At 36.5% G+C, this 12,959-nt stretch overlaps 1 protein-coding gene across 1 annotated transcript; it reads left to right on the top strand.

The window, feature by feature from the left end:
* Positions 1–10,473: 10,473 nt before the first annotated feature.
* On the top strand, positions 10,474–12,403 carry LOC148878275 (putative membrane metalloprotease ARASP2, chloroplastic). Its single transcript, XM_088951871.1, has one exon. It carries the CDS (start codon positions 10,611–10,613, stop codon positions 12,003–12,005), a length of 1,395 nt encoding a protein of 464 aa, XP_088807997.1. The 5' UTR covers positions 10,474–10,610; the 3' UTR covers positions 12,006–12,403.
* The last annotated feature ends 556 nt before the right edge of the window (positions 12,404–12,959 follow it).

Here is a 12,959-nt window from a genome sequence, read left to right as displayed (position 1 = left end):
TTCCTCTCCGTCAACACCAGATCGGTTCCCAAAGACTGTACCAACAAGAGATAACACCACAGAAAGAGAAATATGAAACCAGCGACGAATCGAAGAGAACTTCTTTGTCTTGTCAAGGCGAGCTTTTTGTCTCGAAGAACCAATTCTCGAAGGCAAAATCAATTAGAGATTCAAATACAGTGTAATTCAAAACAGAACCTCTAGAAAAATTATAGCACAAATAAAAACCTAAATTTTCTATGTGAGAAATAAATTGAAACAAAGCTCGAAGAAAGGAATGATTTAAACAGAGACGAGATTGGAAGGGGAGAAAATAGTTGCTGATGCTCAATGCCGAGGCCAGGAAGAAGATGAATAGAAAAAAATGGGTTGCTGGCGGAGAAAGACGGGGTAACTCTAGACATCGCTGGCGGAGAGAGAGGTATTGTGGAATAGTTATTACAAAGGTAGAATGGAAATTAAAAAATATTTTAACGGTAGGTTTAAAGGGAAAGCTTTGTCTCACGGTAATAGTACAGGGAGGGACTTTTTTTATAATTTACCCAAAAAATAAAAAAAGCTCAAATCCAAACCCAGGCCATTTATCAATCAAGCTTCAGTAATTCTGAAGCCGAACTGAGGCCATGAATAACCAAAAATCTTGGTGGGCATCAACAGGCTGTAGGAAGAACATATGCATGAATATTTCCAAGTTGCACAATCGTGGACGGATTGAGGGAGCTTTTAGATAACTTCCTGGATTGATTCTGATAGTTCTTGACTACTTCTTGTGCTCTGAACTGTTAAGAATAAGAAAGAAATTTGAATCTCGATGACTAATAAGAATCACTTTTTGCTAGATGATTCCGTTCTTCTTGAAGCAAAACTAGGGCACGTCGTTTCTTGCTCACTCATTTTAAGTATTACTAGCGGGGTGGGGACCTGTAAGATGCACGGACTTTTTTAAGTGAAAGTGAAAATAATATAAACTTGTTACTTGATACGTGTTTATTTAAAATGTTTGATTATTGGAACGTTTAAATAACATTATAATTATAAATTTTTATAATTTATTTATAAATTTAAAAATAATAATTATCTATAATATAACTTGTTTATAATTTTATAAATAATTGTAATTATTGATAACTAGTACAATATAATGAAATTAAACCTTATTTTTTGAAGATTATTGATAACTATTTATTTCAATTTTTGGTAATTTATCATATTTATAGGAAATAATGTTAATTCATTTGTGTAACTTCTTTTTGGATAACTTTTGGTAATTATGACAATTTTCGTCAAAAGTTGGTAAATTTCTGTTATTTTTACTAAATTTTGAAATAATGACATAATTATTGAAAATAGATTTATCATAAAAGTACCATAAAATATTAATTATTTGTAATATAAATTATTTATAAATTTATAAATAATAATTTTCATAAACTATTTAGCTATTTTAATATTTTGTTATTTAAAATATTTAATTATATATTGGAACGTTTAAATAATATTGTAATTATAAACTTTTATAAATTTTAATTGTAACTATTGTTCTACTTTTTAATACATATAAAAATAGACTTTTTTGAATTTATAATTATTTAGCTATTTTTAGTTTCTTTTGTTTAAAATATTTAGTTATTGGAACATTTAAATAATATTATAATTTTAAATGTTTATAAATTTATTAATAATAATACTTGTACTATATTTTGAATTGAAAATAAATGGGAAAATTGCAGTTTGTACCCAGATTCAAGCACAAACTGTTCACGCCTGATATGTAAGGTGGTGTCCTTCTGCCACTGTTTTTTGCCCAAAACAATCTTCTTCTGCTCCCATTCACGCCTGAGACTCAAGGTGGTGTGCTTCTTGCAGCCCCTGTTTTTTGTCCAAAACAGAAAGCTTAAAAACTGGAAAGGAGTTAGGGAAGGGGGTTTTACCTGTTCCAGCAATGCTTTGTCGACCTTCATCCCCTGCCTTTCGTTGAAAACAGAGAAAGAAGAGATGGTTTGAGCCTCTAGTGTGGCAATAGTAAGAAAGAAAAGACAAAAAAAAAAAAAAAAAACTGGTTTCGTAGTTCAACACGATTTAGGTGGGGATTCTAACGTGATAAATCCGCTTTCTTTTTATTCATTAGAGGCAAATTAATATAGCTTTAAAAAAATAAAATATTCAAAGAAAAAGAGAAAAAAGATACACTTCTTTTATATATATATATATATATATATATATATATATATATGAAGAAAATCAATTCGAATCACTTTTTATGTCTCCGCTCTTTTATTAGTTCAAAGCCCATCTTTTGATGGAGTGAGTTCTCTGAAAAATTACTTTAAACAAAAATCATACTTCAAATAAATGTTTTATTGAAATACTAAAACCGTCATTATTCCATTGGTGATAATTAATTTATTAATCTTTAGGTTTTAACTTATTAAGACACTAAGGTTGCATTTAGCATTCTTTAGTTTAAGGATTCATCTCCTTTTTGCTGTTAAAAACTCACTCTTCATGGGGCATTTTAACTGCAAAAAACGAGATAAATATTCTTAAAATAAAGAATGCCAAATGTAGCCTAAGAACAATATTGTCAGACTTGGATAATTTAACCAATGACTGAATGACCTAAGTACCAGATTAAATGATGATTTTTACAGTTTGAATGAGTAAAGGAAAAATCTATGATGCGGAAAAGATATGGTATCAAAAGAGTTTTGATCAATCAAAGTCCATCCATAAATTTTAATAAATAATACCTGATTGACCACCATATTTATGATTCTAGCTCATTGGTCATTTCATATATCATATCTTTCCAATATCATAATCCAACCCATGGGCAAATCCATTGGTTCACCAGTAAAATAGTGATCCAATGAGCATTCCAGTTTTTTATCTGGTTATCCGGTCCAATATTAGTGAATGCACCTTAGTTGCACTCATAAACGAATTTACTTTTAATGAATTGTGCTTCTCTCAAAAATCTTGAATTCTTCATTCCCTGTAATCAATTTTCTTTCATGAAAAGCAATTTCTGGTTGAGATTATGATACACGTGCTGTAACAATCAGATTGCCATAGTGGTGTTAAGTAGATTGCCACAATATGTGTCCAAATTGTTGGAACACACTATACCAATTAATATAATTTTTCTTTACCTTGATATTTGAGAAGAGTATTAACATTCTATGTTCCAACTTTAATTTTTAAGACCCGGTCCATTTACAATTTTCAGACAAATTAGTTCATAAATAGCCACGTACACCATATAGCAATCTGAATCTGACTGATATACCAATAACTAGTTTACAGTTTGAGAATAAATGAACCTAACAAAGAATGAGAATTGACCAGATTTGAGAGTGATCAATCTAACAACTAATGACAATTCATACTATTTTAAAAAGTATGAATGGCTTGAAGAATATTTCTAAAGTTTTTTGAAGACAAAATTTATCTTTTTATATTTAAATTTATTGATAAAAAGTGAGGGAAAATAGGGTAATCTGTTATTGATATAAAATGATTGAAAAAAGGTAATTTTAAGATGTTCAATGCATTCAATTCCCTCTCATTAAATCCAACATTTAAGGTATTAACTTGCATTCACTTTCATTGAATCATATATTTAAGGCATTTTTGTTTCTTCTCATCATTAAATTCTATTAATTAAATCAATACATAATAAACTAATAATTCCAATAACATAAATACTTATACTTTTAAAATCTACCTAGAAAAAATAGTGTTTTCATCTACACACCATTTTGGGTCAAATGGGTCAATCCATGTTGCCACAATTAAATACTAAATTCAATAATAGATAAAATGCAAAAAAAAATATTGAAATAAAAAAATGGAAATATTTTTAACATCATATATGCAACATATTAAACAATAATAAGTATGATAAGTAATAAATATTTTTATTAATAATGGGAATGGAATGTAAAATTTAAAATCAATTGGAAATAAAACTATTTTCCTATTCTCTCTCATTAAATCTCATATCTAAGGTATATTCTCTCATTAAATCCTATATTTAAGATATATTTATCTTATCATTAAATTTTACTAATTAAATCTACAATATTAATTGTAATAGTACAAAATACGTATTTTGAAAATTAATTTGAAAACAAAACCATTTCTTCCCTCCCAATAGTGGGTAAGCAATTCAAGTATTCAACCATTTGGGGTCAAATGGGATAATAAATAATATCATAATTAAATAATAATAAATAAAATATATAATACAAAAAAAGAATTTAACATACCTCTAATATTGTATATTCATTATACTAAACAAAAATAAATATGAAATGTGATGGAGTGCATTTTGAAAACACCCTGCTTACTGGTGACTCAAATGCAAATTGATGGTGCACGATTTGACTGTTCTCTGGCCGTCTGGCTACTACCTGGTGGCTAATGACTTAGAGGCCAAGATGAAGGATTTTTGTTAGATGAAGACTTGGATGCCGAGCTAATTAGGCTGAGCTGGGGGTAGATTGGGTGTCGAGCTAGGTTGATTGCTGAGATGGGTAGCTCTTCAGAGAAGCCTACAAGGAATCAATGTTAGAGGACTCGGGGTGGCTAACCCAGCAAGGTCGCTTCGATGCTTAAGTTAGTATCTAGTAGTGAATTGCAAGCTTGAAATCAATAAACCAGAGAGCTAGAATGCACTTACTCGCACGTACCTTCACCTTGTGAGGTTGGAGGTGAGGCCTATATATAGGTGTTGCTTGGCGTAGGCTTCACACATCATGTCCAAGATCTTCGGGAGGTCGTGCCTAACCAGTTCGAAGTCCTTGGAGGTAGCCATGCACGTAGAACAATCATCGCGCCTTGTTTAGTTTCCTTGGAACATTTGGTACAAGGGCCAACTTCTGAGAGACTCGGTAGTGACGGGTTGTGCATGAAAAATTGATCGGCGAGCACATATCGCAGGTGACCACCTAGACCTCAATCAGGTCTTCAAGCCCTCGAGGTAGGTCACTCCTCGCATCGAGGCCACTTCGGCCAGTGACGAGGTCATACAGGTCAGCCCTGGACGAGGTGCTTATAGCTAAGTTGTGGTTGAGGTCGCCAAGTCGGCAGCAAAGGCAGGTTGCTAGATTGGGGCAAAGACGAACCGTGATTTGGGACTCCAAATGATCGCTTAGGCGGTGTCTATGTGTCATCCAACTATTCTAAGATGCCATGTGTCATGATGTCACTGGAGGGCCAAATCCGCCCTCATTAGTTGCCCCCTACTCTCGAACTGAGATCAACTCAACGAAGGGAGTAGCTTGTTTCTTTGCCTAGAGTGACTAATTCGCTGAGCTCATAGTCGTTGGTCCAGTTTACTCCCTTGGTTGGAAGAGTCGAAGTGTTGAATGCAGCCTTATGCAGGACCTCGCCATCTTGATCATTGAAGCACGGGAGCGAATTCATACATTCGAGGAGAGGTGGAATAGGTACCCTAAGGACATCTACCTTATCCAAGATGCAACCGTCAAGGAGTTCTACAATTTGATCAAGTACCTCAAGAGCGAAACTCATCATGCCATCCTCAAGAGGGAGTTCTGACTATGTGACTGTCTCATCAGGTCACTCCACCCGGGTAGGCTACAACACAATGTCCGCCGAGCTAGTTCTCGATAGAGTAGCCAGTGAGGTCGATGTGGAACCTGAAACCGAGGTGGAGGTTGACTATGAAGAGATTGGCCAAGTTTGCATCTGCCACAGTGCTGAAAGTGAACTAGTCATTCCTTCGTTTATTTTTCTCTCCCTTTCTATTTTCTCTTTTTTTTTAGGCCGGCGGTGAGATGTCAATGTCCTTTGAGGTCAATTAAGTGTAGCAACTACAACTATGACACTGTCAAGCTAGATAGATGGGAGGGCCGACCTACTAAGATTGGTCTTCATGTTGCCGATGTGCTTTGAGGTAGGCTTGAGGGGACCTTCGCTAAAAAGCAGTATGGCTTTCCCTTAGAACTTGATTTGGTTAGGTCACCAGAGAGGATAATCGTTCTGTAGTAGCTTTGAATGTGGGTGCTTCTATGCCGTCACTTGAGATTGGCTTCCCCGAGTAGGTGCTTACGAGATCATGGCGTACATGTACCACATGCTCCTAGAACCGCTAGCTGCTCACTCCTACTGGAGTCATGGAAGTCTCACCTTGAGGGGTTGACTCTGTTGTCTGTGGGTTGCCTACTCTCATAGGAACCACAAAGGGCTCGACCTATGAGGCTGGTTCAACATTTAATTTGCTTCCAACTCTTAGGGGAGACATGAAGAGCTTGATCTATAGTGAGGCTTCGCAGTTTGGGTTGGAGGCAGTTTGGGCCAAACTGTTGAGGCTTGCCCGAGCTGGTTGTTCATTTTTGTTCTACTTGTGAGCTCCGTTGATACATACATTACTCTCAACATCGGATGATAGGGTGACATCGCGGCTGCACTGCATCAGCCCTCGAAGACGCTGGTCCTCTACTCCTACGAGAAGCCATAGGGAGCTCAACTTGTGGGGGCAGCTCTACTAACTATAGGTCGCCAATTCGCACGGGAGCCTTCAAAGGCTTGACTCGGAAGGGCGTTCGCATAGTCTGTAGGCTGCTAACTCCCACGGGAACCGTGAAGGGTTCAACCTGTAGGGGAGACCTTTCGAAAAAGGCTGACGAGCTTGTTCATGCTGAAATGAGGTCAGCAAAGCTGCTTAGTCTATTGGCCATCAACTCCCGAGGGAACCATGAATGGCTTGACCTACAGCATGAGTGCACCGAACTTCTCCTGTGCCTACATCTGGAAATTCGTGCTTCAATTCATAGAATTGTCGCGTTTCAATCCCGATGGGAACTGCTAATGGCTCTACCGTGGGGAGAGGGGCATTCACATAAGGTAGCGATGTGTTTGTGGTAGCCTAACTCCGAGGTGCCTATCGCCGAATTGCTGGTTGTTGAGGTCGTTCTATTATTGATTGTTCTACGGTGGCATGAGTGCACCAAACTTCTCCCGTGCCTACATCTGGAAATTCATGCTTCAGCTCATAGAATTGTCGCACTTCAATCCCGATGGGAATTGCTAATGGCTCTACCATGGGGAGAGGGGCATTCACATAAGGTAGTAGTGTGTTTGTCTGGGGTAATGGGAGTGTTGGGTTCGGCACGGTTGCTACTCCAAAAAATTCTATGGGCACTAAACTTGCCTAATTCTCACAAGGGGGAGTTCTCAAAGTTCATTACTGATGTTCTTGCCCCCCAGTAATTGATTCTTCGTTCTTGATGTTGGTGCTACTTGAAAATGTCATTGAGTTAATAAAAACAGAAATTAGAAAGTGAGAACTTAGCTTTTTGTAGCGGTTCCACAAATGACGCCAATTGATGGAGTGCATTTTGGCAACACCCCGCTTAGTGATGACTCGGATGCTGATTGATGGTGTGCAATCTGACTGTTCTCTGGTTATCTAGCTACTTCCTGGTGGCTGATGACTCAGAGGCCAAAATGGAGGATTTCTGCTAGATGAAGAATTGGATGCCAAGATGATTAGGTTTTGTTGGGGGTAGATTGGATGTCGAGCTAGGTTGATTGTTGAGCTGGCTAGCTCTTCAGAGAAGCCTACAAGGAATCAATGTCAGAGGACCTGGGGTGGCTAACCAGCGATGTCGCTCTGATGCTTAAGTTAGTATCTGGTAGTGAATTGCGAGCTGGAAATCAATAAATCTGAGAGCTAGAATGCACTTAATTGTGCATACCTTCCCCCTGTGAGGTTCAAGGTGAGGCCTATATATAGGTGTTTCTTGGCATGGGCTTCACGCACCATGTCTAAGATCTTCAGGAGATCATGCCTAACCGATTTGAAGTCCTTGGAGGTAGTCGTGCACGTAGACTAGTCTTCACGCCTTGTTCGATTTCCTCCGGAACATTTGGTACGAGGGCCAACTTCCGAGAGACCTAGTAGTGACAGGTCGTGCATACAGAATTGATCGCCGAGCATGTCTAGCAGGTGGCCACCTAGATCTCAATTAGGTCGGCAAACTCTCGAGGGAGGTCGCTCCTCACGTCGAGGTTAATTTGGCTAGTGATGAGGTGCTACAGGTCGGTGACAAAGGTAGGTCGCTAGGTTGGGGCTAAGACGAACCGTGATCTGGGACTCCAAATGATCACTTAGGTGGTGTTTGTGTGTCATCCAACTGTTCTAAGATGACATGTGTCATGATGTCACTAGAGGGCCAAATCCGCCCTAATCAAAATGTAAGAAGTATTTTTATTAATGATGAAAATGGAATGCCAAATTTAAAATCAACCTAGAAATAAAATGATGTCATAGTCAAATAATAAAATTTTAAAAAATAGAAATACAAAGAATCATTAAAATAAAAAATAGAGAAAATTTGGGCACATATCTAATGTTATATAATTATAAAAGAATAAAATATTGGGTACATCTCTAATATTACGCATTCATTATATTAAACAAAAATAAGTAGTATACATAAGAAATAATTTTATCAATGATGGAGATGTAATACAAAATTTAATGTCAACCTAGAAATCAAACTATTTTTCTTTTTTGGTGGTAGGTTAGTGGTTTGGGTCAAATAGGTTAATCAATGATATGATAGTTAAATAATAAATCTTTAAAAAATAAAAACTACAATTAATAGTCAAATGAATACATAAAAATTATATATTAATTATGTCAAAAAATTAATTGTGATAAGTAATTATTTATATAATGTAGATGAAATATATAATTTAAATATGATAAAAAAGCACAACTATTTTATTATCTATATGATGGGTCAATGATCCAACTTTTCAAAGAAACTCATAATGTCATAATTGAATAATAAATATTTAAAAAATATAGAACACAAAAAAAATGAAAAAATACATAATTTCGTCAAAACATGAGGAACATTTCTAATGTTGTATATTCATCATATTAAATAAAAATAATTATTAAAATATTTTTTTATTTTTGCTAAAAATGTAATACAAAGTTTAATAATAGTAGTAGTAGTAATAATAATTATTATAATAATAATAATAATGATAATAATAAAATTGTTTTTATAATTTAAAATTTCCATGTACAAATACATGTGCTTAATTACTACTTCTACCTAAAATATATGATTTTGTTAGGTGGTCTAATTCCCAATTAAGGTTAGGTTAGAACCGCTAAGGTTGATTGGTTTCTATATCCAAATTACTTTCTCTAGTGTCCAATATATTTATTTACCAGGACAGGAAATAGGCATCAACTCAAACGGTATAACAGCCGGACAATAGATCCAGTAGGCCAATGCAATAGACCTGATATGATCCAACCATGTAGCAGTGTTTTCAATCCATCAATCAACCATCAATCAAATTGTTTGAACCATCATCCAAACATGATTGATTTATCTAAAATGTGGCCTTTGAGCCATCCCATCTATGGAGGCCATAACTTAATTAATACTTGTTTGGGGATAATTTTTTGAGATCTATAAGTCCCAAGTGCCATTTACCCACTATTTTTCTAAAAAAAAAAAAACCCCTTTTGGCCTCAAATCCCAATTTTTAAAATTTTTATGAATAAAAAGTTAAAAAATGAAAAATTTCAATTATTATCTTGTACTTTGGGTCTAGTGTCATTTTGGTCTTTGAATTTTAAAACCCAATAACTCAATACCCGAACTTTCAGAACATGCCAATCTACTACCTGTCATTAACTAACCGTTAAGTGGCATTTGAAAAGACACAAATGCACTTCGAATGCCATCTAATTTTCTTTATTAACTATCAAAACGTTGACAAATAATGAATAGTCCCAAATCATTTTTTCATTTATTTAAGAAAGTTGGGGTCTGAGCATTCTCGTGACCCCAACTTTCTTGAATAGAAGAGGCAAGGATTTGTGACTATTCATTTTTTGTTGACATTTGGACGGTTGATAAAGAAAATTAGATGACATTTGAAGGGCTTTATGTCTTTTCAAGTGCCACTTAATGGCTGGTTAATGTTAGATACTAAATTGGCCCATTTTGAAAGTTTGGATGTTGAATTGTCGCGTTTTAAAGTTCGGGGACCAAAGTAGCACTGGGCCCAAAGTATTAATCAGGAAATTTCCTTTAAAAATTAAAATATAAATATAAATTAAACATAAAATAATACTTATATACACACTATATAATTATATATTATTTTATTAATATAATACATATTATGGTCTGACCTGTCAATCCATACAGTCGAACCGATGACGCTCGGCTTGTGAGTCGGTTTTAAAACATTGCGCTGGAGGAGGGTCTGGTCCGGATCGGTTTCAAATCTAATGTAAAGCTGAACCGGCCGGATCGACCTAATCTGGCCTGCATCTGATCCGGTTAACGTCAACCCGAAACCGGTCTACATCCACCACAAGATGCGAACCTACAAATATGTAGGATGGCCAGGATAAGTTGGTGTTTCAATGTTTTGGATCACACGTTTAAAATCAACCAATGAAACAACTCAGAAGGCGAAGGACAGGCTAGAAATTAGAGGTGAAATTTCACACTCTTCCCCCTCCACAGACTGAACATCTCTCCTCCCGTTCGCCTTTTCTCCTTCCCTCCAAAACCTCGACGAGCTCGAGCTGAGAAGCAATGTTAATAAACGTCTCAACCTCTCCTCCAACTCCATCGCTCTCATTTCTCATCAGATTAAGCAATCCAAAGTCAAATGGCTCTGATTTCCCTCTGAAATCCAGAACCCACTTGTCAAAATCTCTCTATTCTTCTTCTTCTTCTTCTTCTTGTCATTCTCTGTGTTATCATTCTTCTTCCTCATATTTCAGAACCCATGACGCAAACCATTTGTTTTATCTTAAGAGAAGATACCAGCATGGAAAAAGAGATTCTTTTCGGTCCTTGGCGATCCCTGGATTTGAATTGGGAAGTTTGGAGGGCCCCCAATCTGTGCTGGAGGCAGCTGCAGTGTTAACGGCCATCATTCTCGTGCATGAGAGTGGTCATTTCCTCGCCGCCTATCTACAAGGAATACATGTAAGTAAATTCGCAGTCGGGTTTGGTCCAATCTTAGCCAAATTCAACTCAAATAATGTAGAGTACTCCATAAGAGCATTTCCGCTTGGTGGGTTTGTGGGGTTTCCGGATAATGATCCCGAGAGTGATATTCCTGTGGATGACGAAAATCTGCTTAAAAACAGACCCATCTTCGATAGGGTCCTTGTTATATCGGCTGGAGTGATTGCCAACATAATCTTTGCCTATGGAATCATCTTTGGTCAAGTCTTGTCGGTTGGGTTGCCCGTTCAAGAGGCCTTCCCTGGGGTGCTTGTACCAGAGGTTCGCGCATATTCGGCTGCTGCCCGAGATGGACTGCTCCCTGGTGATGTGATTCTTGCTGTTAATGGGATCGAATTGCCACGAACAGGGTCTGCTGCGGTGTCCGAGCTTGTTGATATCATTAAGAACAACCCCAAAAAGAATGTGTTTCTCAAGGTTGGGAGAGGAAAGCAGGATTTGGAAATTGGGGTTACCCCTGATGAAAGTTTTGATGGAAGTGGGAGGATTGGAGTTCAGTTATCTCCAAATGTTAAGATTACAAAGATTAGGCCGAAGAATCTGCTGGATGCTATGAACTATGCCGGAAGAGAATTCTGGGGTCTTTCCTTTAATGTTTTGGACAGCTTGAAGCAGACTTTCCTTAACTTCTCGCAGTCGGCCAGTAAGGTTTCCGGTCCTGTTGCTATTATAGCTGTTGGTGCAGAGGTGGCAAGGTCGAATACCGATGGACTTTTTCAGTTTGCGGCTATTCTGAACCTTAACCTTGCTGTGATAAACCTTCTTCCCTTGCCTGCTTTAGATGGGGGTTCTTTGGCTTTACTTCTCGTAGAGGCAGCTAGAGGTGGGAGAAAGCTCCCTCAAGAAGTAGAGCAGCGGATTATGTCATCAGGGATCATGGTTGTTATCCTTCTTGGGTTGTTCCTTATTATTCGAGATACACTTAACCTCGATTTCATAAAGGAATTATTGTGATGAATTGTAAGTTGTTGGAAGTTTAAAGTGGGATCAAAGATTCAAAAGGAACTACTTATGGAACAGGTGATCTTCTCAGATTGATAGTATTGATGTTCTATATACTGGAGGAATTGGATTCAGGTTCCAATACTTCGCTTCATTTATTGCCCCTTAGGTTTGCTTCCTGGCAAGAAGGGTATGGCTTCTCCATGTTGTCAACTCATTTCATGTAATGTACACTTCTCATTCACTTGTAAAGTTGTTGTTCATGGCACTGGGGATGCTAACCTGGGTTATTGACCCTCGCCCCTAGTTTCCACCCTCAGAAATATATGCTCTACATATAAAAATTACAGTGAATTATAACCCTGGGCAATTAATCAGTCTTTGATATTATTAATTGGAACCTGGAAAAATATCTTTCTGCATTATCTTTATGTTGGTTTTCGCAATTTAGAAAACTTGAAGAGGGCAGATATTCTGTCTTGGAACTAAATTGTGCAATTGCTTCAATTTCTTATCCTTTCATGTTATGAAGTATAAATATTCTGCAATTGAATGCCTCATTTAGATTGTTAAGGATTGTTTCTTGAACCAATTGCTTGCTTGAAATACTTGCAGAAGTTTTCCTAGGAAACAATAAAGAATTCTTATCACTTGAGACATCAATGAGAATATTATTTACTGATTCTATTTCATGTATAAAGAGATATACATGCATATGTTGTACTTTATTTCTTTCTCGTTAACTTTGTAAAGATATACCGGAGGCTAACAACTCTTTCATTTTTGTGAGAATTGAGATATAAAAACAAGACTATAATCACTCATCAGAATTTAAAAAGAAAAAGAAGGATGTGTGTGTGTGTGTTCTAGCATTTACAAGATGATCATTGATGCATCACTGTATAACTCTCAAACCCCAATTGTAATTAGTAAGAATTATGGTAGAGAAAATTTGTTGTGCATCAT

Source organism: Nelumbo lutea, chromosome 1, assembly GCF_056320005.1.
Source record: "Nelumbo lutea isolate HS-2025 chromosome 1, American lotus-T2T, whole genome shotgun sequence".
In the NCBI taxonomy this organism is placed as follows: Eukaryota; Viridiplantae; Streptophyta; class Magnoliopsida; order Proteales; family Nelumbonaceae; genus Nelumbo; species Nelumbo lutea.
The sequence above is the reverse complement of the archived record's forward strand: the minus strand, read 5'-3'. Positions and strand labels throughout refer to the sequence as shown.

Bases quoted from the DNA above. Each gene is read 5' to 3' on its own strand.
- LOC148878275 (XM_088951871.1), top strand. From the start codon at position 10,611: ATGTTAATAAACGTCTCAACCTCTCCTCCAACTCCATCGCTCTCATTT.